The 27,959-nt window shown below is 45.0% G+C and overlaps 1 protein-coding gene across 3 annotated transcripts in view; it reads right to left on the bottom strand.

Annotated features, from left to right (window-relative positions):
* PITPNC1 (phosphatidylinositol transfer protein cytoplasmic 1) overlaps positions 1 to 27,937 on the bottom strand; it is a 379,107-nt gene extending 351,170 nt beyond the window's left edge. Inside the window, exon 1 of one of the 3 annotated variants that reach the window (XM_033960571.1) lies at positions 27,040 to 27,937. In XM_033960571.1, coding sequence (XP_033816462.1) covers positions 27,040 to 27,087 — 48 coding nt within the window. In that variant the 5' untranslated portion in view covers positions 27,088 to 27,937. The remainder of the gene's footprint in view (positions 1 to 27,039) is intronic. The other 2 variants (XM_033960570.1, XM_033960569.1) reach the window with 2 other exon arrangements.
* Positions 27,938 to 27,959: the final 22 nt, after the last annotated feature.

Here is a 27,959-nt window from a genome sequence, read left to right as displayed (position 1 = left end):
TATTCCTATTATTTAATCCTGCAGTGCAAAACCACCAGTATACACAGAGTTTGTGCACTCCCAAAGCCCAGAATAAATACCTACATTTACCATTATAAACCCCTAGAATCAGAACTAGAGAATGACACGGGGACAAATTTGTTCCCGTCCACGCAGGAACTAAATTTCTCATTCCCGTCCCTGTGAGTTTTGTCGCTGTTGCTGTCCCATTCCTGTAAGCTCTTCCTTAACCACACAAGCCTCGAACACATATGATATTAAAGTGTTTGAGGCTTGTGCGTATGAGGACAGAGCTTGCAGGAATGGGGCAGGGACAGAACTGGAGGGGATGGGACGGGAAAATGAGTTCCCATGGGGACAGGGAAAAATTTGTCTCCGTGTCATTCTCTAATCAGAAGCCCTAGACATACCTTAAAATCTCGAGATGGCAATGCCAGAAAAACACTACTATACCAAGGCAGAAAGACAATTTTTTTTTCCCATAATTTCCACAAAATTACCATCTTCATCCAGGACGATACTCATTTGATACTCAATAGGTCCCTTTTATTTCAAAAACTCCTTCCAAACTGGTAGAGAACTATTCACTTTTATAGAAACACCAGAACCCTCTTACCAGAAAGATTTGGTTTACTTCTATAAGAAATTTAGATGAAATTCATCTCTTTGCATTAACTAAGTTATCGGGACATTGCAATTTTTCTTCTCTCTTTTTTTTATTTTAAAGATCACTAAATTAGTACTGAGAGAAACACTTCACTTTAAGAAACTCTTAAATTATAAACAGCCCCGAGAGCCAGTCTCACTTTCCTTCCTGTGTGAGCAGAGGAAAGTAAAAATCCCGTGACATCAACTGGTTAAAGTGTGGTGTTACGGGCAGGGGGAAGGTGACTCATGTTTCCTGTATGAAGATTATTACATTTCTTCCAGGTAGGGTTATATATTTATTACACTGTTAGCATGTGAAGTGGGGTTGGTTACTCTAGAAAGCAAGATTAGTTTTCACCTCCTTTGTACAAATGTGGCTATAAATATCTCTGTACAAATAAAGCTGCAAACCTCACTGGAAATTTGTAGGTGATCTGCAGGATGCTGCGAGAAATCTACGGTAATCTAGTTTATGCGATTCCTTTCACTCGCTCACATCATACACTACCATTATTGGGGAAAAAATGTGTGACCCAGCGCAGCGATTTCAATCCAAAGGCACTACAAACAGTTCAGAAATCGGCGGCTTGGATGTTGATGGGAGCGTCCCGTTATGAACATAGCTCTCCTATCTTGAAAAAATTACATTGGTTACCAATACTCTTTCGTATTCAATTCAAAATTCTGAAAGTTGTCCAACAGGGCATTTATGATACATCGCTGGACTATTTGGCTAAGGGCTTGATAATGTATAGACCAGACATGGGCAAAATGGCAAGCGAGCCATATCTGGCCCGCTTAGTTTTTTAATCCGGCCTGCCGACCATCCGAACCCCGCCAACCGCGAGCCCTGCATACCTCCCTCCAGAGCAGCATCGGGCCGGCAGCACTCTAAACAGGCTGCTTCGCGATCTTCTCTCGTTGGGGAATTCCCTTCGCGATCTTCTCTCGTTGGGGAATTCCCTCTGCTGCATCACTTATGATGTCATCAGTAACGCGGCACACAGAAGGCCCCGACGAGAGAAGGCCGCGAAGCAGCCTGTTTAGAGTATCATAATACCCCATTCCACCAATGCCTAAGCTCCGTCCTCACCTGCACAAGCCTCAATCACTTTAAAAACATAAGTAGCAACATTCTAGAGCTCAGATTGTGATGTCATAATGCCTCATTTCACCAATGCCTAAGCTCCGTCCTCATCTGCACAAGCCTCAAACATTTCAAAATCATAAGTAGCAACATTCTAGAGCTCAGTTTGTGATGTCATAATACCTCATTCTGCAAGTGAAAACCAAAACGAAAACTGCAGGAAATGTACAAGATGCAGGCACTATTTATTGCCACATCAATGGTATACAAGTTACAACCTTATTACCAACTGGAGGACCCGACACGGTCCATGTTTCAGAAAACACACCTTCCTCAGGGGTCCATGGTAAATAAGGTATTGAAACACACAGCAGTGAATAGCATAAACAAGTGCTGCTGTAACTCAGGAGCTAAGTACAATAGTACATCACAATTGATAATAAGGTTGTATACCATTGATGTGGCAATAAATAGTGCCTGCATCTTGTACATTTCCTGCAGTTTTCGTTTTGTTTTTCGCTTGCTGCTTGTTTAACTGCAGTTTTTGTTGGAATATCTTTTTTGTATAATGCCTCATTCCACCAATGCCTAAGCTCCGTCCTCATCTGCACAAGTCTCAAACACTTTAACATCATAAGTACAAACATTCTAGAGCTCAGATTGTGATGTCATAATGCCTCATTCCACCAATGCCTAAGCTCCGTCCTCATCTGCACAAGCCTCAAACACTTGAAAATCATTAAGTAGCAACATTCTAGAGCTCAGATTGTGATGTCATAATACTCATTCCACCAATGCCTAAGCTCTGTCCTCATCTGCACAAGCCTCAGCCACTTTAAAAATCATAAGTGTTCGAGGCTTGTGCGGTTAAGGCAGAGCTTACAGGAATGGGGCAGGGATAGGGACAGCCGACAAAACTCACGGGGCCAGAACGGGGAAATTGAGTTCTTGCTGGGACGGGGAAAATTTGTCCCCATGTCATTCTCTAGTCCTAAGTCTAAGCCACTTGTAAAGCACCCATATCTGTTTGACATTCCCTCTGTAGTCCCTACCTGAGCAGCTTGTATAAATTCACCCTTTTTGTCTTGTGTGTTAATGTACAGTGCTGCGTGTGTCCAGTAGCGCTATCGAAACGATAAGCAGAAGTAGCAGCATCATAGCACTGGTGCTTAGCACCTATAGTTTTTGCACCTATAGTTTTGGTGCACCTTCTAGAATCTACTCACTTCACCGAGGCCTACAGAGGCCAATAAATGCAAGTAAGCTGACCACAAATTCTCCTCAGATGTGCTTGGCTATGAAACACACTTGTGCTCTCCCTCCACTCATAACCGATGTGAGAGACGAAAAGATGAAAAAGAAGCCTCGATGCTGGCCGCAGTATGTTACACCCCTATTTTTTTTTTTTTTTTCGAAGAAATGAGACGCTTTTATTGAACTAACAATATATTGAGGTTGTCCTGTTGTCAGTCTACTTATATGCAGAAAAAAGGGTCAAAACCAAGCAACTTAAAGGTCCAATCAGTGGTGTACCAAGGGAGCGGGGGGCGGTCCGCCCTGGGTGCCAGCCATGAGGGGGGTGTTTCCGGCCTGGGAGTCATGGTCCGGGAACTTCCCTTCTCACGGGCCCGGTGCCAAGGCTCTGGATAGTCCCCTTGACCCAGCATGTTCCCAGCCTTCTCTCCCTTGACCTTCCGTGAAGCTGAAAAAACTGCCGGCTTCGGCAGTGATTCGGCTACGTCGCCCGCGGCTCCCCTTCCTGATTTCCGTGTCTGCCTGTGCAATCCACCCGGGCGGAAACAGGAAGTTGCATCATTGGCAGACGCGGAAAGCAGGAAGGGGAGCCGCGGGCGACGTAGCTATAAACCAAAACAAATAGAAGGAACTCTTTAGTTCAGCAATCGACTACGTGCCCTGTGTGTCAAAGTAGTAGAAAGGGTAACCAACAGTGTAAGTATAAATTGCCAGTTGAATCATCAAAATCCTTCAGGGAGCAAAGGTGGGAGCTGAGGGTGTCACCCAACATGGCAAGAAGGCTTTAATACCCACAATTATTAATTTCCAGGTACTTTAGTTAGATTGTGAGCCTTCGGGACAGTAAGGGAATTTTTTAAGTACCTTCTTACTTCTCATTTATAATCTTAATGTATATTTTCTTCAAACCGCTTGGAACCTAACGGATGTAGCGGTATATAAGAAATAAATTACATTACATTACATTATAAAGAGAGCTTTGCGCAGGGGTGTCAAAGACCCTCTTCGAGGGCCGCAATCCAGTCGGGTTTTAAGGATTTCCCCCATGAATATGCAGGAGATCTATGTGCATGCACTGTTTTCAATGCATGTTCATCGGGGAAATCCTGAAAACCGACTGGATTGCGGCCCTCGAGGAGGGACTTTGACACCCCTGGCCTTGTGGGTAAAGGCAGTACAGCCCGAGCGCACTGGAGTCACGGGAAACGTTAAAGTAAAGAGAGATGTAGGTTGCAGTTTCCAGGTACAATTCCAAAGGCGTCCAATCCACGGAATGAGCTGGTTCCAAAATGCCAAGATTGAGGGAGAGGCCCAGAACATGTGTCCCAACGTGGCATGGGGGCGCCAAACATTTCGGACAGGTATCCACAGGTTATTAAATGTGCTCAAAAATGTCCTATTAGGAGCAAAGTAGGCACGCAACACAAATTTTATATTACATTACATTAGTGATTTCTATTCCGCCAATGCCTTGCGGTTCAAGGCGGATTACAGCAAAGTTATCAAGAATTACATTAAAAGTTTGCAGGAACAGCATAAGCGATGTCATAACATTTACTTAAGAAGTACCAAAGAGTTCTCGAGATCAAGGTGATAAATGTTGGGTTAATTAGAAGCATTTTAGACTGTTGGGTAGTTAGAAGCACATTACAGAGTGTTAAGGGTATAGAGAAGGTTGGGGGGAGTTGGGTAGGGACTGGTCGTGCTAGATGGGTTTTATGTATTTTTTGAAGAGTGTGGTTTTAATATCTTTCTTGAAAGTTTTGTAGTTTGTGGTCGATGATAACAGAGTGGTGATTTGCCTTTCCAGTTTAGCTGCTTTGGAGGCTATTAGGTTGTCATATAGTTTTTTTCGTTTGATATTTTTGGATGATGGGTGTGTGAATAGTGAGTGGGTTCTCCTGTGCCTGGTTGAAGAGGATTGAGTTAGTCGGTTATTCCAGTAGGTTGGACTTTCTCCGTTAATAGCCTTGAAAAGTAGGCAGTAGAATTGGAAGTGTACTCTTGCCTATATTGGAAGCCACGAGTCTCAGGGCTGTATTTTGTAATTTATAATAACGTTCCCGTTCCACTGCAGATACAAGCAAGGTGGTACCCAGTGTCAAGCTGTTTTTCAACTTGTACGTCGTGAGTCCATTTGGCATATGTTGCATAGTCCAACTCTCCAGCTACCTCCAAAAGATATTGATGATGGAAGCGGAGAGGTATAGGGATCCGCGCTGTTAAACGTAAAGCCTCCGAGAGCATCTCATGCATTTCCACCCTCAAACCATCCCGAGGGAGGGACATAATAAAGTGACCCGGCAGTAGTTAGAGAATGACACGGGGACACCATCCCCGTGTCATTCTTTAATTAACGAGGAAAGAATCAAAGCAGTTTACACATATGCAGGTACTTGGTTTATACCTGGGACAATGGAGGAGCTGAGGTGGGGAATTGAACCCAGCTTCCCTAGTCTGCAGGCCACTGTACTAAGAACAATGCAGGCCTCCACTTTAGTAATATTTGTACTGCTATGGGAACCAGCTGGGCTGCTGTCATTTCCCCAGGGGAGAGGAGAAGGAATTGCTGCTCCCTCCCTCCTTCCCCCCCCCCCCTGTACAGCAAGCTGACTTGCCCAGCTTGAGATGTGTGGTGTTCCAGGGCTCCGATTCTCCCATCCATTGTGAGGCAAATAGTCCATAAATATTCACCTCTAGCTCAAGTACACTCATTGCTGTGTCATGTCCTCAGACAATAAGGAGTTAGCAGGAAGGGAACCACATTTCTGGGTGTCAACCTTTAATGCTGTAGCCAGCTCGAACTGAATACTGGATCCCACTTACAGCAGGGGCCCAGCCACAGTGAGAATTGGCATTCATAGCTCTCACTGTACCTGCAAGCTGCTAGATGGGAGGGGTGAGTGGGAGGGAAGGCCGGGTAGGGGCTGGGGTGGAATGGCACCATATCATAATCAGCTGTGGTGCACCTCGGCCTCTTTCCTTCTGAATAAGAAGGTTGGCTTTCTCACCCGTCATCTGATTACAGGTCCTTTGAACTATAGGGTTTCACTGTCTTAGCAGCCTCTATTGAATACCCTTCCTTGCCCCCACCCCTGAGCCGCAGTACGGACAAATTCAGGGAACCTAAGACCTAGCTGACTCCACACTATTTAAATCCAGTGCATGTGCCCTTTCCTTACCGACTTAATGCAGAGAGAGGATCCTCTCAAAAGTTAGTCACAGACATACTGAATTAGTCCACTGCAAAAAAAAAAAAAAAAAAAGGTCTCGCCTAAAGCTTATTGGCCGACTCTTATTTCAGTGCTGGGCTTACAATAAACATGTATTTTATCATTAGCTTTTGAGAGCTCTGCTCCTTCCATCAGGTCAATGCAAAATTAATTGTTATGACTATTACTCTGTTATTTCAATTGATTGGTTTTATATTCTATTGATCCGGTCCATGACACAACTACCTATAATGTTCCTTATTCCCCAATATACTGTACATGAAAACTACACTGTCTGCTAGGGGTCAGTGGGTGCAATGATGTTGTCAGCTCTTGGGTAAGTACCAGGAGTTCTTGGGCGAGGGAGGGTCACCTTGCTGTTAGGGAAGAGGGTGGAGTTCAGCTGGGTGATCTTGGGGGTGGGGGGTGGCATTGCGTCTTCTGTGGTTTGATTGTGTTATGTTTTAAAATCCTGCGCATTAATAATTATCTGGGATGAGCCAGAGGTGTAAGCTAAAGCAGCGTCAGCTAATTCTGTCCCTTGCTCCCCCGAGAATGTGACTGAAGCAAATTCCTGAATCAGCAGCCACCGCTTGGAATTTCAATAAATCTCAGCACATGGACACAGTAATGCCATTCTCCTCTAGGAACTCTTCCAAACTCATTTTAAAAAATGTTCACTGAAGTGTCTAGAACCAGAGAAATTTCCATTTGCTGCTTCGCCACTGTAAATTAATGTTAAATACTTTTTGTTTTCCAACTTGAACAAGCAGAACTTGGTTTAAGGCACTTAAGCATGAAACTGCCGTACAGCCGTAGCCCCAAAGACCCTGATCTATCAGGAGTAGAGAATGACATGGTGACAAAATTCATCACCGTCCCCGCGGATAACCGCGGGAAACCATCTTTATGTCATTCTTTAAGGAGAGAGGGAAGAATCAGAGTACGAATGGCCACAACCACTGACCCGCAAGCTTTGCTTTGAAGAATGCTGGTGTAGAAGGACTGAGATTGAAACAGACACTACAGAATGACAGTCTCTGGTATCCAGAGCAGATATTGTGATGTCATAATGCCTCATTCCACCAGTGCCTAAGAGCCAATCACATCAGTGATGTCACAATGGCTTCATTATCCTTGGCTCCCATAAGAATCAGAGTATGAATGGCCACAACCACTGACCCGCAAGCTTTGCTTTGAAGAATGCTGGCGTAGAAGGACCGAGGTTGAAATAGACGCTAGAAAATGACATGGGATTATTTCCTGCAGTTATCCGCGGGGACGGGAACGGTGATGAGTTTTCTTCCAGGTTCTCTTTAGGGGGAAAAAAAGCTTGATAAACTAGGCCCATTGCTTTTAATCTCATGACGGTAGTTAAGACAAACGGATGCACTATTCGGTCAAATGTTTTCCAATGGAAGTAGGCCAAAAGTACATGCCAGAACAAAGACAGGCAAGGTTTTGGTTGTAAGGGGCACATCAGATGTCCGGTTCCGATTCTTTGGTGGGGAGGCAATGAAGGTCCATGGCTGCTCCCTTTCTCAGATATCAAAGCAGAGGGAGCTCTCCTTCCCGCGGTCATGAATACGAGGGGCCGATGAAAAGTTCTCAGCCCTACCAACAAAGTTGGAGACGTCTCAATTGAGGGCTTTACCCTTAAGTTCAGCGATTTCCCACTTTTTCATTCTGTTGGGAAAAATACCGAACAAAAAAAGTGGAAAATCGCTGGACTAAGGGCTCCTTTTACGAAGGTGCGTTAGGGCCTTGACACGCGGAAAAACGCACGCTACAATGCTGCGCGCTAGCCGCTACCGCCTCCTCTTGAGAAGGCAAAAGGAAATGACAATGGACTCCGAAAAGAGCTTCTCTCTGAACGTTCCATGCCCTACCTGAGCTACATCACCAGACCTTTAAGCTGGTATCTAACAAGCCCATAAGTTCTACTGAAGAAATATGTCTTTAAAGTTGATTTGAATTTTGGGTAGGATGATTCCATTCAAACATAGGGCAGAAGGCTGTTCCATATGATGTTAAAGATTGATTAGCGCTTGACTCGTAAAGATCTGGCAGAATGGAAATATAGGCAATCCCCAGGTTAAGAGTTCCGCTTTTAAAGCTGTTCTTAAGTCAGATTCGTATGTAACTCAGAACTTGTAAATTTTAAGATTCTTGCTGCTCACCTCTGCTCCCAGCTGACAAAAGGTGACAAAGTGTCCCCTCTAAGGTACAGCATGCGCAACCACACACTGTTCTTAATGTGGCCATGCATCATTCCTGGATCTGCTGCAGGAGAAGTGGAGGAGTCTGGGGCTGGGCCCTACTGGAAATACTGCTCAGTGCAAATCAAATGAAGCCACAACTGGGCTCTTAAGTAGCAACATTCCAAAGCTGAGATTGTGATGTCATAATGCCTCAACTTCATCAGTGATATCACAATGGCTTGACTATTCCTATACAGGCAGTCCCTGGGTTAAGAATGAGTTATTTTCTTTAAAGCTGTTCTTAAGTCTAATTTGTTTGCCACTCAGAACTTGTAGATTTTCAGATTCTTGCTGTTTACAAAAGGGCCAACTGTCCCTACCAGTGTTCCCTCTTAAGTTACAGCATGCACAACCACACACTGTTCTTAATGTGGCCAGGCATCGTTCCTAAATCAGCTGCAGGAGAAGTGGAGGAGTCTGGGCCCTACTGGAAATACTGCTCAGTGCAAATCAAATGAAGCCACAACCGTGCTCTTAAGTACGAGTTGAACTTAAGTTGGGTGTCTGTGACTCGGGGACTGCCTGTTTTACTAAGAGTTGATGCATTGATGAACTCAAGGCACAGGTTGGTGTGTAGATTATAAATACCTGGGAGAGAAAATGAGGGGGGGGGGGGGCGGGCTGAATGCAAGATTTTGTGCTTCAGGATCTAAGTTTTATAAGGAATTGGAGTGGATACAGGAAACCAATCAGAATGTGCTAACTAGAAGTCAGTTAAAAGAAGGCAGGGACACAACATCAAATGTTTTGTTGGTTCGCAAGAGATGGGGGCCTCATCCTCCAAGACTTTATGATTCCCATGCCAGATCAATGCTTGCCCTAGCCCCCAACAGAGGAGGGAACCAAAGGACGTAGCACTATTGGCAAGACATGGGACCAGCCTCGTGCAAGAGCTCTTCATAATGAGCCACACACATAGAAGAGTACCTTCTGAATGCAAGAGGTCAGTGGAAGGGTCCTGCCCAGCCATCTACTATACTCATGAATGGAATAACTGAAGCCTTAGGCAATCCATCGAGCCATAACATAATACTGGCATTCATGTTCTTTAGACTGTTAATAAAACAAAGAAAAAGAAAACAAGCTTTGGAAAACCATGCCATTGTTGAGGTTTCTTGCAATTTCTTTTCGTTGCCAAAGGATCAACAAAGAGTGATGTAAAATCATTTTAACTGTCAGATAAAAACCCTGTTCTTGTCACCAAGGGGGGATCCCGAGCAGCACGATCGTGTCACATAGAATTTCACTTAGGGATGCTGGCAGAGGATGAAACTTTGGGGCGGTGAAAATACTAGCGTTGGCTGTAAAGCCTGTAGATTAATTATTCATCCCGCAGCAAGGCTACGAAAACAACATAAAACTTCAGTGAGATTTGAGTATCAAGCACGGCTAAGGCTATGTTTGGTTCTCCAGAAATGTAGTCTGAAGAGAGTGATCTATTCGCATAGGACAGTGTCTCACTAACTTTTCCGGCTGGCGGCACACTAAATCCAGTGTACCGGCCGGAAGGCACTCAGAAGTCGACGCGATGACGTCACACACACGGCCCGTCTGGCTACAACCCCGTCGTTACAGGGATCTGGGAGACGCCGGCCAGGAGGAGAGTCAGCTGTGCTAGCTGACTTCCTGCACGACGTGCCTCTTGCCGCGAGAGGCACGTCCTGTAGGCGGGCAGCCGTCGTGGACGACTCTCCTCCTTGTCTGTGTGTCGCGGCACACCAGAAATCTCAGGAGGCAGGGTCATCAATACAAGACGACAATTCATTTTCTCCGTTACTGCACCTCAGCTATGGAACGCCCTTCCAATTTATTTAAGGGAAGAGCAGAATCTTGAGAAATTCAAAAGTAACTTAAAAACATTTCTCTTTAAAGACACTTTTGATAATTAATGAAACTCACCGCAGCTCAGATTATTTTATTGTACTATATTATACTGGGGGTTTTTTGTTACTCATTTTGTATTTTTCCTTTTTTGTTCTACTTTTCTATATTGATTTTGTGTTTCATCTCCCCCCCTTCCTTGTGTATATAAGTTTGTAATGGTAATTTTTTAATTTTGAATGTTATTATGTATTGTTCTGTCATGTATTGTTTCCCAGAAATTGTAATTTTAATTTGTTCATCGCTTTGAAATATGATTAAGCGATTAATCAAATCAATTATTAAACTTGAAAAAAACTTGAACTTATTAGGGATAATCCTTGGGAGAACTTTAGCAACCTTATTTATTTAAAAGATTTCTAGCTAGGCGTTTTTTACAGAAGACAATCACATAAAAAGGCTCCGCCCCTACTTACCTAAACAACCGCCTAAATCAAAACCTTACTACCAGACAAAGGAGAACTCAGTCCCTATTTACCTTCCCCCCATTCAAAGGTACTCGGCGCAAGATGTTTGACAACCTACTAGCAACGCAAGCAGCAAAACTTGACCACGCCATCTCCAACTTACTGACAACAACGAATGACTTCAAATCATTCCGAAAAAAAATAAAAACCCTGCTCTTCAAAAAATGTATACAGCTCTCCTAACCCCTCCCCTTATTCCCCCTCCCAAAGTCTCTTCCCATTCTGCAATTTCTTCATCTCCAAAGACCCAACCATGTAAACAGCTCCTCAAATTGCAAATCTCCTGGAAATGTAACCAACTCCCTAAATTTAATTCCCCTGGAAATGTCCAGTTATCTTTTTTTTGTAATCCAAAACTCCTAAATTGTATTTTTCCTGGAAATGTCCAGTCAGTCTCTTTTGTAATCCGCCTAGAACTGCAAGGTACGGGCAGAATAGAAGTCATTAATGTAATGTAATAAAATAAGAAACATATTGCACATATAATAACAGGTCCTTCATCTCTCGGCCATATTTTACAGCACTCGACAACATAGCAATACAGAACGTTCATAATCCTGGACAAAAAATATTGATTGAAATGCTTCAATAAATAATGTAGTTTTCAGAAGTTTCTTAAACTTCTGAAAATCTACATGAGCTCGTAGTGGTGTCCCTGTGTGTGTAAGCAGCAGGTTACTTACTTTCTCCATGAAAGGTAGTTGGGAGAAGAGCCAAGCTCTTGCCTGTTTCCTGAAGTCTTGCACTGAGTGAAGCTTTTCAGGGAGTAACACCACTACTGATAAAAGCTCATTGGCTACCAATCTTCTATAGGGAGTGTATTCCAGAATGAGGAGGTTACTCCGGAGAAAACCAATTGGTGGGTATCATACCATGGGATATCCTTTGGAAAAGACATGATTAGGGATAGTCCTTGGGAGAACTTTTACAACCTTGGTGGTGTGTAGAGGGAGATCCAGCTCATTTCCTTTAAGAGGCTTGAAGATCAGACATAGAGTTTTAAATCTGGCTCAGTACTGTTTTGCAGATATGGTGTGATGTGGTCACGTTGCTTACAAGCTTTCTATTGATCTTGCTGCAGCATAATTGGAGCTTGTGTAAACGCTTTGTAGTCCAGGGATCTCAAAGTCCCTCCTTGAGGGCTACAATCCAGTTGGGTTTTCAGGATATCCCCAATGAATATGCCATTGAAAGCAGTGCATGCACATAGATCTCATACATATTCATTGGGGAAATCCTGAAAACTCGACTGGATTGTGGCCCTCAAGGAGGGACTTTGAGACCCTGTTGTAGTCAGACTAGTGTACATAAGAATTTCCGCTGCTGGGTCAGACCAGTGGTCCATTGTGCCCAGCAGTCCGCTCACACGGAGGCCCCCAGGTCAAAAACTAGTGCTCTAAATGAGTCCAGCCTCACCTGCGTACGTCCCAGTTTAGCAGGAACTTGTCCAACTTTGTCTTGAATCCCTGGAGGGTGTTTTCCCCTATAACAGACTCCAGAAGAGCGTTCCAGTTTTCTACCACTCTCTGGGTGAAGAAGAACTTCCTTACGTTTGTACGGAATCTATCCCCTTTCAATTTTAGAGAGTGCCCTCTCGTTCTCCCTACCTTGGAGAGGGTGAACAACCTGTCCTTATCTACTAAGTCTATTCCCTTCATTATCTTGAATGTTTCGATCTTGTCCCCTCTCAGTCTCTTCTTTTCAAGGGAGAAGAGGCCCAGTTTCTCCAATTTCTCACTATAAGGCAACTCCTCCAGCCCCTTAACCATTTTAGTCGCTCTTCTCTGGACCCTTTCGAGTAGTACCATGTCCTTCTTCATGTATGATGACCAGTGCTGGATGCAGTATTCCAGGTGAGGGCGCACCATGGCCCGGTACAGCAACATGATAACTTCTCTGATCTATTTGTGATCCCCTTCTTAATCAGTCTTGATGTTCGCCTGAGAAATGCAAGGTCATGCATTTGGGCTGCAAAAACCCAAATGAACGGCACATTTAGGGGGTGAACAACTTATGTGCACGACAGAAGAGCGGGACTCGGGTGTGATTGGATGTGATGATCTTAAGGTGGCCAAACAGGTTGAAAAGTCGACGGCAAAAGCTAGAAGGATGCTAGGGTGCATAGGAAGAGGTATGTCCAGTAGGAAAATGGAGGTATTGATGCCCCTGTTTAAGACTCTGGTGAGACCTCATTTAGAATATTGTGTGCAAGTCTGGAGACCGTACCTTAAAAAAATATATATAAAAAGGATGGAGTCGATCCAGAGGAAGGCTACTAAAATGGTGTGTGATCTTCCTTATAAGGTGTATGGGGACAGAGTTAAAGATCTCAATATTTGAAGAAAAGGTGGGAGAAGGGAAATATGATAGAGACGTTTAAATACCTGCGTGGCGTAAATGCGCATGAGTCAAGTCTCTTTCAATTGAAAGGAAGCTCTGGAATGAAAGGGAATAGGATGAAGTTAAGAGGTGATAGGCTCAGGAGTAATCTAATGAAATACTGTTTTACAAAAAGGGTGGTAGATACTTGGAATAGTCTCTCAGAAGAGGTAGTGGAGACAGAGATTGTGTCTAAATTCAAGAAAGCCTGGGATAGGCATGTGGGATCTCTTAGAGAGAGGAAGAGAGAACGGTTACTGCAGATGGACAGACTGGATGGGCCATTTGGCCTTTATCTGCCGTCATGTTTCTATGTTTCTATAACCATAAAGCTCTATGACCTCACAATGCAAGTGTTAAGAGCCTTAACCAATCAGGAGAGGAGCAGATAGTGGATGGGCCATTTGGCCTTTATCTGCCGTCTTGTTTCTATGTTTCTATAACCATAAAGCTCTATGACCTCACAATGCAATTGTTAAGAGCCTTAACTTATTACCATAATGCTCTATGACCTCACAATGTAGGTGTAAAGAGCCTTAACCAATCAGGAGAGGAGCAGATAGTGGATGGGCCATTTGGCCTTTATCTGCCGTCTTGTTTCTATGTTTCTATAACCATAAAGCTCTATGATCTCACAATGCAATTGTTAAGAGCCTTAACTTATTACCATAATGCTCTATGACCTCACAATGCAATTGTTAAGAGCCTTAACTTATTACCATAATGCTCTGTGACCTCACAATGCAGGTGTAAAGAGCCTTAACCAATCAGGAGAGGAGCAGATAGTGGATGGGCCATTTGGCCTTTATCTGCCATCATGTTTCTATGTACAACTGTAACAAGACTTGCCTTCTCAATGTATAAGGAGAGGCAGCACAGTTGTCACAAATGACAGAAGCGGCTCCCGAGGTTGGCTTGGACTTGGGGGGATCAGTGTAAGTGTTGAGTCTAGCTGTACCCCAAGATTACTGACTTGTGATTTAAGGGGGAGCGGAGATTTTAACTGCCTTTCATCTGCGTGTCAGCTTTGCTTGTTCACAGAGACTGGGTCCCTGGGAAGACTGGGATAGAATAAACAGATTAGAACATGGCAGCTCCTGGGGGGGTGTTTGATAAGCTCCCAAGAGACTTGAACAGCAAACTGTTTGTAATAAATACAGTGTAATTAGACTTCTCGGTCCTTGCTCTGAATAGAGTGTAAATGACTTAGAGTTCATACCTGGCAGCCCATAAGGGACACTAAACTAAATATTGATTGAACCGTTATAAAAAGATGCTTAACCCTTTGTTTGCTTCTCCGGATTTCAGCTGTAAACATAGCAAACAATAATGTTAGCGCTTCATCAGTTCCGTCAGCTACTGTTAATTGCGATGCTTAAAATTCATTTAAATGGCCTCCTTGCAATTCTGTAGCATCCTTGGCTGCGGTCAGTGGCGTAGCGAGGGTAAGCAGCGCCCGAAGCAGTGGCGCTCCTCCCCACCCCCCACGCATGCGTGCGCCTCTTCCCCATACTTTTTTTTAACATCGGCGAGAGCAGCCAAGAACTTGCTGCCCGCGTCGGCTTCGGCGCTTTCCGATGTCACTTCATAGGCGTGAGAACCCGGAAGGGATGTCAGAGAGAGCGCCAAAGCTGACGCGGACAGCAAGTTCATGGCTGCTCGCGCCGACGTTAAGAAGGTACAGGAGGAAGGGGAGGGGGCGCACGGCAGGGGGAGGAGGGGGAGGGGTGCCAGCGCACCGAGGAAGACCATTCCTTCGCAGCTGGCACACTATATTTATTTATTCATTCATTTTTATAGCCCGATTTCCCCAGGAGCCCAGAACGGGTTACAAGGATACATACACAAAGTTTTCAGGAACAGAGATATGTACATTACAGTCAATAACATGCTACAGGAGCATTGCGATCCGTCTGTTCCATCTGCGCGGGAGTTAAGGCTTTCCTCTTCCAGAAACAGTGTCTTTCACTGCATCGGCCCCTGGGAGTGGAACAATCTTCCAGGACACATTCGCCAGCAGCAAAATGTTCAGAGCTTTAGGAAACTGCTGAAAAGACACCTGAAATATAGGGTCTGAGTTTGGCTGAGGGAGAAGGAGTGATGACTCTCGAGTGCTGAGTGCTGGTCACGGAGGCGTTCGATGGTCTGGTTTGATTTATCGATGTCTGTTATTGAGGCGTCTTGTATGACTTATGGAATTTTATACTTTCATGTAGGTGTGGGTTTGGCCAGTAATGAAATTTGTCATTGATGCGACGCGCATGTTATATGTAATTTGATATGTAAGTATGTAATTTGTTATAGTGTGTCTCTGAAGTGTTTTGTACAATAAATGTAAATCTTTTATTTTGTATTAGTCTTTAAGCCTGTTACATTAACGGGTGCTAGAATAGATGTGTCTGTCTTTCTTTCTGTCTCTCTCTCTCTCCTTAGCCGCTGTTTGCCTGTTTGTCTTTCATTCTGTCTCTCTCTCTCCTTGGCCGCTTTCTGTCTGTCTTTCTTTCTCCTTGGCCGCTCTTTGTCTGTCTGTCTTTCTTTCTGTCTCTCTCTCTCCTTGGCCGCTTTCTGTCTGTCTTTCTTTCTGTCTCTCTTTCTCCTTGGCCGCTGTCTGTCTTTCTTTCTGTCTCTCTCTCTCTCTCCTTAGCCGCTGTTTGCCTGTTTGTCTTTCATTCTGTCTCTCTCTCTCCTTGGCCGCTTTCTGTCTGTCTTTCTTTCTCCTTGGCCGCTCTTTGTCTGTCTGTCTTTCTTTCTGTCTCTCTTTCTCCTTGGCCGCTCTTTGTCTGTTTGTCTTTCATTCTGTCTCTCTCTCTCCTTGGCCGCTTTCTGTCTGTCTTTCTTTCTCCTTGGCCGCTCTTTGTCTGTCTGTCTTTCTTTCTGTCTCTCTTTCTCCTTGGCCGCTCTTTGTCTGTCTGTCTTTCTTTCTGTCTCTCTTTCTCCTTGGCCGCTGTCTCTCTTTCTTTCTGTCTCTCTCTCTCTCTCCTTAGCCGCTGTTTGCCTGTTTTTCTTTCATTCTGTCTCTCTCTCTCCTTGGCCGCTTTCTGTCTGTCTTTCTTTCTGTCTCTCTTTCTCCTTGGCCGCTCTTTGTCTGTCTGTCTTTCTTTCTGTCTCTCTTTCTCCTTGGCCGCTGTCTGTCTTTCTTTTTGTCTCTCTCCTTGGCTGCTGTCTGTCTGTCTTTCTTTCTTTCTTGCTCCTTGGCCGCTGTCTGTCTGTCATTCTTTCTGTCTGTGTCTGTCCCTGGCCCCTTGTCTGTCTGTCTGTCTCTCTCCATGGCCCCCTGACTATCTCTCTCTGGCCCCCCCGAGCAAACCAAGATTGCTGCCTGCCCCCCAGTACACCCCTCCCCCAACGCAGCCCCTTTTCCCTCTCCCCCTCTACTTCCCCGTGCAGCAGTAGCAGCCAGATGCCTCGCAGCACCTCGGACACCCTCCTGCCGTTGCTCTCACCGCCGCACGCCGCAAATGGAATATGGTATGGAAGCAGAAATCACGGCGGCAGGGATCACGCCATGTCACCTGCACATGTGCGGGTAAGGCTTTTATTATAGAGGATGTTAATATGTAACTCGCCCTGGATAAGGGTGGGTAAGAAATAAACAAACAAGACAAGAAACAAGACAATTCAAAGGTATAGAATCAATAACTTATAACTTATAGAGAATGTGAGTAAGAACACATGTTTTGCAGAATCTAAAAAAATAAATCATAGAGTCATGAATGGGTATTAACATATCTGCAGCGAACGGTAGAAGAACTGGTTAGCAGGCACAAGTTTCAGAGGTAAGGTATGTCAAAGTTTGAGACCAGAATTGATCCGGTCCATGAAAAGAAGCGTCTACTGCTTTCCGGAAGGGCAGTAGGTTATCAATTGCCCTAATGACAAGAGGGAGTTGATTCCATAATTTAGGTATGCTATAGGAATATGATCGCTTTCGGTCTGTCTCCCGGTAGAGGCTGTTTGCTGGAGGGTTGGAAAGTCTAAGTTCCTGTTGCGAACGGAGGGACCGCTGAGAGTGGTATTTTGGGAGTTTCTTCGCTACATAGTCAGGAGTCCTGTCATGGAAGCGTTTGACCCAATGCATGACCCAATCAGATAACACCTACACATCTGGACTTAGTAGACACTTTCTAATATGTTCAATTCCAATATATGAGTTAGGGAAACTGAACCGTTTCCTCCAACCCAGCTTTCACTCAGGATAGTCCATCCACTGAAGAGGTACGGTCTATGCACCACTCTCTCTGAGGCACTGAGGCGCTGGTTCTCAAACCAGTCCTTGGCGCACACCCAGCTAGTGGGGTTTTTAGGATACCCACAATAGATTTCCAGAACAAGGGAGCCAGTACATGCAAATCTCACTCTTGTACATTCATTGCGGATATCCTGAAAACCCAGCTGGTTGGATGCGCCCCAAGGACTCAGTTGAGAAATATTTGCTCTAAGTCAGGGGTGTCAAACTCAAACACACAGTGGGCCAAAATTAAAAACATGGACAAAGCCGCGGGCCAACCAAAACAAGTGCCGTGGTCGTAACCAGGTTTAAGGACAAGGTTCGGCAAAAGAAATAAAAGAGTGTAAACATAAACGTGGCCAAAGAAACATCGCGGGCACATAATAAACTAGAACCCAACAACAACAAAAAATATATATACAGTGGTACCTTGGATTACGAGCATAATCCGTTCCAGGAGCATGCTCGTAATCCATAATGCTCGTTTATCAAAGCAAGGTTCCCCATTGAAAATAGTGGCAACACCGAAGATTCGTTCCAGAACCCGGGGTCTGTACCTGTCGGGTGCCGGGTGCTGCAGCGCCGTCTTCTCCGTCCACCTCCTCCGTCCGTCATCCGAAGAAGAACCCCACAGTGCCGCTTTGGGGGGGGGGGGATGCCTCTAATGTCGGCCAGCCACCGGAGAACCCCGCAGTGCCGCTTCAAAGGGATGCCTCCTCCATCCGCCGGCCAGCCCTCCACGTCGTATGCCCCCCGCACACTGGAGAGCCCCCACCCGAGCCCACACAGCCGAGCGCCACCCCACCCGCATGCCGCGCACGACACGCACAATGACAATGATTGATGCTGTGTGTGTCACACGCAACACGCAGGCCCAGACAGAGGTCCTCCAACCTGCGGAAGGCACCCGACGTGGAAGGCTGGCCGGAAGACGGAAGAGGAATCCCCCGAAGCGGCGCTTCCTGGATTGTAAGTGCTCGTTTATCGGGGCAGTGCTCGGTTTGCGAGTCAAAAGTTTGCTGAGTGTTTTGCTCGTCTTGCAAAACACTCGCAAACCAGGTTACTCGCAAGCCGAGGTTCCACTGTCTATATAAAAAATAAATAATAACAAAACCTTGCGCACGTGAAAAAAAGTGTAGCTGTCCTGCACTATCAAACATCACAGTGTGGCAATAGACTATAGAAAACATAAAAACCATCAGCTAATATTTTATGGGAACTTAAGATAAGTTAAAATAACTATTTGCACGTTAAAAATAAAAAGGAAGAACGAAATAAAGCCACGGTGGCTCTTACCTAGTAGAGATAATCTGTAGCACTCTGAGCTGAGCATGCTGAAAGTAAAACCGGCTCGAAAAATGTCAGCAATTTAAAAAGGGGGGGAGGGGGTGTCACATGACAAGTGCCGTAGTCACCATCGTAATCAAAAATTGGCATTAAAAAAACGCTAAAGAAATCGATGGTCGCATGATGAATTAATACCCAATTAAAAATAATTAATAAATAAAAGTGAAAAGTCTAAAAACAACTGATACACTTCGTGAAGATAATATAGCTCTCCTACACTGACATACCCGGCGGTCCAGCTCTAATAGACATTTGGTATTTTCTCGTGGGCCTGAGTTTGACACCCCTGCTCTAAGGTAAAGCTGGACAATTATTTTTTTCCAGCTTATTATGTTTGTCACATTTATCTAGTGCAGGGGTCTCAAAGTCCCTCCTGGAGGGCCGCAATCCAGTGGGGTTTTCAGGATTTCCCCAATGAATATGCATGAGATCTATGTGCATGCACTGCTTTCAGTGCAGATTCATTGGGGGAAATCCTGAAAACCCGACTGGATTGCGGCCCTCAAGGAAGGACTTTGAGATCCCTGATCTAGTGCCTGGTAGCCAGAGAGTGTGTGATTCCAGATCTTGGCGTGTGATATCCCTTTAGGAATTCAGTGGGGAAAAGATGCCGACTATGCAGGAATATTCACTTTTTTCAATAATCTATACCAGGGGAAGGCATTTCCGGTCCTCGAGAACCGGAGCCAGGTCAGGTTTTCAGGATCTCCACCATGAATATGCATGAGATGGATTTGCATGCACTGCCTCCTCGAGATGCAAATCTATCTCATGCATATTTATTGCGGATATCCTGAAAACCTGACCTGGCTCCGGCTCTCGAGGACTGGAATTGCCTACCCCTGGTCTATACGATAAGAAAAGTTTTTAGCGCAGTGAGCCGCGCTGCTCCCGATGCTCATAGAGTTCCTAAGAGTGTCGGGAGCAGCGCGGGCCATTCAGCGCGGCTCTCTGCGCTACAAACTGCTCGCGCAGTTTAATAGAAGAGGGGGTAAATTACACTGATTTTAGCATAATGATACTTAAAACTAATTTCTCTGGACAGAAATGGCTGCTTATGGGAAGACAATCCCCATGACTTTTGTCTAGCACAATCTAAGGTCCCTTTCTTCCCCCTCTCCTGCCCCCTCCCCACTTGAAGGAATCTCTAGAACAGTGGTTCCCAACCCTGTCCTGGAGGAACAGCAGGCCAATTGGGTTTTCAGGCTAGCCCTAATGAATATGCATGAAGCAAATTTGCATGCCTATCACTTCCATCATATGCAAATCTCTCTCATGCATATTCATTAGGGCAGTGATTCCCAACCCTGTCCTGGAGGAACAGCAGGCCAATCGGGTTTTCAGGCTAGCCCTAATGAATATGCATGAAGCAAATTTGCATGCCTATCACTTCCATCATATGCAAATCTCTCTCATGCATATTCATTAGGGCAGTGATTCCCAACCCTGTCCTGGAGGAACAGCAGGCCAATCGGGTTTTCAGGCTAGCTCTAATGAATATGCATGAAGCAAATTTGCATGCCTATCACTTCCATCATATGCAAATCTCTCTCATGCATATTCATTAGGGCAGTGATTCCCAACCCTGTCCTGGAGGAACACCAGCCAATCGGGTTTTCAGGCTAGCCCTAATGAATATGCATGAAGCAAATTTGCATGCCTATCACTTCCATCATATGCAAATCTCTCTCATGCATATTCATTAGGGCAGTGATTCCCAACCCTGTCCTGGAGGAACACCAGGCCAATCGGGTTTTCAGGCTAGCCCTAATGAATATGCATGAAGCAAATTTGCATGCCTATCACTTCCATCATATGCAAATCTCTCTCATGCATATTCATTAGGGCAGTGATTCCCAACCCTGTCCTGGAGGAACACCAGGCCAATTGGGTTTTCAGGCTAGCCCTAATGAATATGCATGAAGCAAATTTGCATGCCTATCACTTCCATCATATGCAAATCTCTCTCATGCATATTCATTAGGGCAGTGGTTCCCAACCCTGTCCTGGAGGAACACCAGGCCAATTGGGTTTTCAGGCTAGCCCTAATGAATATGCATGAAGCAAATTTGCATGCCTATCACTTCCATCATATGCAAATCTCTCTCATGCATATTCATTAGGGCAGTGATTCCCAACCCTGTCCTGGAGGAACAGCAGGCCAATCGGGTTTTCAGGCTAGCCCTAATGAATATGCATGAAGCAAATTTGCATGCCTATCACTTCCATCATATGCAAATCTCTCTCATGCATATTCATTAGGGCAGTGATTCCCAACCCTGTCCTGGAGGAACAGCAGGCCAATCGGGTTTTCAGGCTAGCTCTAATGAATATGCATGAAGCAAATTTGCATGCCTATCACTTCCATCATATGCAAATCTCTCTCATGCATATTCATTAGGGCAGTGATTCCCAACCCTGTCCTGGAGGAACACCAGCCAATCGGGTTTTCAGGCTAGCCCTAATGAATATGCATGAAGCAAATTTGCATGCCTATCACTTCCATCATATGCAAATCTCTCTCATGCATATTCATTAGGGCAGTGATTCCCAACCCTGTCCTGGAGGAACACCAGGCCAATCGGGTTTTCAGGCTAGCCCTAATGAATATGCATGAAGCAAATTTGCATGCCTATCACTTCCATCATATGCAAATCTCTCTCATGCATATTCATTAGGGCAGTGATTCCCAACCCTGTCCTGGAGGAACACCAGGCCAATTGGGTTTTCAGGCTAGCCCTAATGAATATGCATGAAGCAAATTTGCATGCCTATCACTTCCATCATATGCAAATCTCTCTCATGCATATTCATTAGGGCAGTGGTTTCCAACCCTGTCCTGGAGGAACACCAGGCCAATTGGGTTTTCAGGCTAGCCCTAATGAATATGCATGAAGCAAATTTGCATGCCTATCACTTCCATCATATGCAAATCTCTCTCATGCATATTCATTAGGGCAGTGATTCCCAACCCTGTCCTGGAGGAACACCAGGCCAATCGGGTTTTCAGGCTAGCCCTAATGAATATGCATGAAGCAAATTTGCATGCCTATCACTTCCATCATATGCAAATCTCTCTCATGCATATTCATTAGGGCAGTGGTTCCCAACCCTGTCCTGGAGGAACACCAGGCCAATTGGGTTTTCAGGCTAGCCCTAATGAATATGCATGAAGCAAATTTGCATGCCTATCACTTCCATCATATGCAAATCTCTCTCATGCATATTCATTAGGGCAGTGGTTCCCAACCCTGTCCTGGAGGAACACCAGGCCAATTGGGTTTTCAGGCTAGCCCTAATGAATATGCATGAAGCAAATTTGCATGCCTATCACTTCCATCATATGCAAATCTCTCTCATGCATATTCATTAGGGCAGTGATTCCCAACCCTGTCCTGGAGGAACACCAGGCCAATCGGGTTTTCAGGCTAGCCCTAATGAATATGCATGAAGCAAATTTGCATGCCTATCACTTCCATCATATGCAAATCTCTCTCATGCATATTCATTAGGGCAGTGGTTCCCAACCCTGTCCTGGAGGAACACCAGGCCAATTGGGTTTTCAGGCTAGCCCTAATGAATATGCATGAAGCAAATTTGCATGCCTATCACTTCCATCATATGCAAATCTCTCTCATGCATATTCATTAGGGCTAGCCTGAAAACCCAATTGGCCTGGTGTTCCTCCAGGACAGGGTGGGAACCACTGCTCTAGAATATTCATTAATTCCAGCACAGCGCTCCACTCCCAGGCAATACATCTTCTGCTCAGGCGTTGAAAGAAAAGATGCTTTAAATGCAAAAATTAATCCTAAAATCTGGTCTAATTTTAGAAGCGTCACGAGCTCAACCTAATAAATTACCACAGAATCTGTAGACAAATGGTAAGAGGATTTATGGCAGGTTTTCTCTACAGATCTCTAGAACAGACATGGTGAACTTGCAGGGCAAGCATTAGAGGAGTGCAACGACTGCCACTATTACTAGATCACTTCTATAGCGCTGGAAGGCATACGCAGTGCAGTAAAAGACAGTTCCTTCTCAGAAGAGCTTACCATCTTAATTTGGACAGACAGAAAGGACATGTGGGGGTTGGGGAGTCTCTAGCAGAGAAAATGATAGGATGAACATGGGAGTTAAGAGTTGAAAGCAGTCTCGAAAAAAATGTGATTACGGCTAGAGATGGAGCTTGATTCAAGCAGTCTGTTCTAGGCATACAACACAGCAAGACAGAAGGGACGGGGTCTGGAGTTGGCAGTGAAGAGATAGGGAGGGGACTTACTGGATGAATAGAATTCATGGGGGGAGCACAGGGTGAGATGAGTGGCAACTAGGGCAATTGTCTTGGGACCCCAGGCCACAGGGGGTGCTCTGGAGCTTAGCACGTGTAGCAGTGGCCCTGTGAACGAGGCTCTTTATTGGCTGGTCCGTAGATTTAGGTTTCCTAGTTTCTGCCTTGAGACTTCTTTCCTACCATTTTTACATGTTTACAGATATATCTTATTTTATTGTGTTATTTTTAGCTGAACTGATTCATCGTACTTCAGCTAAATTGCTTTCTTTTATATGCATGGCTTAATTACTGTGTAACAAGCAGTACATCACATAACGGAATGAAAATGATTTTTTTTTTAATAGCTTTTCACTGCAATAGATGATAGTTCTTGGCTAGGGGGTCCTAGATTATGATTCTCTTTGGAACTTGGTAGTCTGGCACCCTGTAGACAGCAGGGGTGTCAAAGTCTCTCCTCGAGGGCCGCAATCCAGTCGGGTTTTCAGGATTTCCCCAATGAATATGCATGAGATCTATTTGCATGCACTGCTTTCATCGTATGCTAATAGGTCTCATGCATATTCACTGAGGAAATCCTGAAAACCCGAATGGATTGCGGCCCTCGAGGAGGGACTTTGACACCCCTGCTGTAGAGGCCACGGACGAGCAATGACTAGGAATCTCTAGGTGCGGCCCTGTTCAAATCCCAAATACAGCAATACGACTTATCTTCAAATTAAGAAAATTCGACTCCATATCTCCTTACTACAAAAACTTGCACTGGCTGCCCATCTCTGCACGTATCGACTTCAAAGTATCATGCACAATGCACCACATACTATATGCAAGCTCTGCAGAACCTCTAACAAACCTCTTCGTCAATTCTTGGTCCATCTCAGCGAGCAACATTAAGAAAGTCCTACTGATCCTCCCTTCACCAAAAGGAACCAAATACAAATGCATATTTAATACACTCTTCACCTACATCGATGCAAGGAACTGGAACGACCTGCCAACAACCGTCAAAGATGAACGTGACTACCTTAAATTTAGGAAGAAACGTTTTGATTTCTAGAGTGATGCAGTGGTTAAAGCTACAGCCCCAGCACCCTGAGGGTGTGGGTTCAAACCCACGCTGCTCCTTGTGACCCTGGCCAAGTCACTTAATCCTCTCATTGCTCCAGGTACATTAGATAGATTGTGAGCCCATCGGGACAGATAGGGAATTATGCTTGAGTATCTGAATAAATTCATGTAAACCGTTCTGAGCTCTCCTGGGAGAATAAATAGTGTGAAAAGTTACAGCTTCTGATAACCAGAGCAGGTATTGTGATGTCATAATGCCTCATTCCACCAATAAGAGCCAACCTCATCAGTGATGTCACAATGGCAGGATTGTGCTACACTTGGATCACTTTTGCTACATTTTGGTTTCTAGAGTGGTGCAATGCTTAAAGCTACGGCCTCATGACCGGTTGTGGGTTCAAACCCACGCTGCTCCTTTTGACCCTGGGCAAGTCACTTAATCCCCCCATTGCCCCAGGTACCTTAAATAGATTGTGAGCCTGCTGGGACAGACAGGGAAAAATGCTTGAGTACCTGAATAAATTCATGTAAACAGTTCTGAGCTCCCCTGGGAGAATCCTGAATAAATAAATTTATGCTTGAAAAATGGGTGAAAATGCAGGCATGCCATGCCTTCAACAGAATTACCCCAGTTGAGTTTGTGTTTGGCAGCTCCAATCATTCTTAAATGTGGGGTCTAATCATGACTGTAGAGGTTATCAAATCTTGGACAGCATGGGGGGTGGGATGCGGACAGCCTAGAGACCTGAAAATCAATGGGGGGGGGGAGGGGGAGTTTGTTCATAAGACTTGAAGATTCACCTAGGACAGTTTCTTGTAAACTTTTTCAAGCCAGGGCACATTAAACCTAGTGTCCCCGGCTCGAGACACTTGGAAGTGCACTGGCGGCGACACGATGACATCACATGCATGCATGACGTCAGTGCGCCAACGTCAGCGCATGTGCAAAGGCCCTTCAAATGGGCCTTGCACTGAGAGGAGAAAAGGGCTGGCAGAGAGAAGAGGAGTCGGCGTGGGGAGACTGCTTACAGGACGTGTCTCTTCACGAGGGGCAGGTCCTGTAGACGGTCAGCTGGCGCCGGCATCTGTCCTCTTCCCCAGTGTAACGCGGCACACCTGAAATCTCAGGAGGCACGCCGGTGTGCTGCCGCCCACAATTTGCGATACACTGAATTTATAAGAGTGCAGAATTTATAAGAGCCTCAAGTTTACTCATTGTGTATCGAATTCTACAGCAATATTTTATAACAAACAATACCACATAACATCAAAAATTCTCTCTGCCAGCTGACACCAGCTTTTTCTATTCATTAAAGAGAAGAAGAAAAAACTGGTATTAGCTTAACTCACAATTTCAGGCAGTACTTACTAATTTAAGATTACTACTGTCTACAGAAAGAGGATGGCGAAGAAAATCATCTTTAGAAATCATTTTCATTTTAAATATCGGGCATACAGTTAACTTTTCATGCACGTCTATGATTTGACTAGCCTTAAATGTAATGCGTGTTAATGTAATCTTTTCCACTCATTTTAAAGACCAAACAGAAAACATATTTCTTCCACGCAGAGCTTAAAAAGAAAATCTGAAAGATTGAATAAAGGTATTTGATTGCGCCATCTGGTGGTAAATAAAGTATAGGTGGTACAGAATGCCAAACAGAAACTTAACTACACAGTTCAGATTTGCCAATGTTGTGGGAGCTACAGTAAGAAACATTTGTTACTACGAAACCATTTATAATTCAGAAAAAAAAAAAAAAAATCTCAGTTCATTGGCTACTACAAAAACGTAATACTGTACCCGGAATCAAATTATGTTTTAGAAGCTGTATTCTAAACTCATCATGCATATTCACACCCAACCCTAAAGCAGGCAGGCCCAAGGCTAGAGAAAGCCATGAAATGAGAAAAGGCTTCTGGGGACATTTGAACAGTGATTAGGATCTTAGTCTCGCTTTTCTATACCCTTTGGTCAGTTAATGTGTAAAAGCACTCATTTCAGCCACAATATATATATACATATACACACACATATATATATATATATATTTTTTTTAATGTTCAATCATTTTTATTGAGTTTTAAAAATAAAATATACATAACAAAAATCTTACAGAGAATCTAGATATATAAATTCAAATAAATCAACAATCAATTATCACCACAATACAAACACGATAAAGTACCTCCCCCCTTCCCATCCCATTTCCAAATATTTCTAATAAATAGTGCTTCACTTTCTGATTACAAATAAAATGAATTTACTACAAAGCTGCCTGCTCTGACTGATAATTGCTGTATATAAGGTTCCCAGGTCATCCCAAATTTGCTCTGGTTTTTTTAATAAGATAGGGAATATAAGATTATTTTAATTTGAAACCGCAGCTTATTTTTTTTTTAATAAGTAAATCTCTTGGGCTAGAATTCTCCCCTCACAATTAACTCATTCAGTACCTCTCAGCAATTCACGACTAACGTTTCATTCATCTAGATCTGAACGAAAAGCTGTGGCCACGTGAATGAAGCTCGACTTTACCCAAAAAAAAAAAGGATTTCTTTCCGCTGCAATATGGAGCAGAGGCTCAATTATTATTACCGGGTGGGGTGCTGAGAAGTTCTCAGCCCAGCCTGCCAACTTCCTAAATTCTGAAGAGCGTTAAGCGTCAATTTTGCCGAAACGAAATTCTCCGCGTTGCCATCGTTTCGGATCAGTTGACTGAACCGTCTCCGTGTCGTTCTCGTCTCGGTTGGGCTGAGAACTTTCCAGCACCCCCTTCGTCCAAGGAAAGTTTACAGCGGAAAGGAAAACGGACCTTTCGTGCGAAGTGCGATAATTATCGTCGACGTTCTACGCGGATTAGGGTCTCGATTTCGTACATCTCACCCTGTCATAAGACAAATCGTTCCACTTACTTCTTCCACTGTCAGAGGCATGCAGATCCGGTACTCTTTCAACAACATCCTTTTCCCCTTGGATAACGAAACGACAAGGCTCCTCGGTTAGCGCTTATTTATCAAAGCGATTTAATCCGACGCTCCAGCCTTCGCCGAGCAGCGCGCTGAAGCCACCATCGAGGAGGACTGACACACCGAGGGGGGGGGGGGGGAGGGAAGAAACGCTCCTCTCACGGCTCTTCCTAAAGGATTTCAGATCATGTGCATTTGAACCCACGCGTGAAAGCCAAGCCAGCCCCCCCACCCCACCCCCCGAAACACCGTGCAAACATCCGGGGCCCAAAGTGCTTACAACCGGAGTCCCGCAGCCGTCAAGACATGCCGAGCCCCGCAGACGACGGAAAGGCTCGCTCGACTTTCAGACAAAGGCTTCGCCGTCCCCTCGCACAGAGGTGACACTCGGAGGGAGCCGTCGCTCTGCCCCACGCATGCAGGTGGCTGGGCGAGGGGGGTCGGGCTTTCGGAGGCTAAAGCGTAGCCCCCGGTGTTGAAGGAGGGGCGGGAGGCGTCTGTGCGGCCGGGAGGCTCCGCCGCGGCACAGCCCGGGTCTGACATCAGCAGTAGGAAGGATGTGAGCCTCGTACCAATGGGGAAATCACAAAGCAAAGAATGCGGAGGGGGAGGGGAGGGAGGCTGGGGGTTTCTAAACAAAACAGCCCCAAAGTGATTTTGGGTCACGGTAATCGGATCCTGCCAGCCTCCAGGAATAAAAAAAAGGAGGAAAAGTGAGTCATTTCCCCGGGCCTGGAAGAACAAAGGATTTCTCTCCCACCAGGTTCAAGGAGGCTAACTTGGCAGCAGTCACTCAGGCGTGGCACCTTTGCCCACCGGGCCGGGTAAGAGGGGGGGGGGCATTTAAGAGGGTGAATGTCAGCAGC

This window comes from Geotrypetes seraphini, chromosome 10, assembly GCF_902459505.1.
Source record: "Geotrypetes seraphini chromosome 10, aGeoSer1.1, whole genome shotgun sequence".
Taxonomy (NCBI): domain Eukaryota; kingdom Metazoa; phylum Chordata; class Amphibia; order Gymnophiona; family Dermophiidae; genus Geotrypetes; species Geotrypetes seraphini.
The sequence above is the reverse complement of the archived record's forward strand: the minus strand, read 5'-3'. Positions and strand labels throughout refer to the sequence as shown.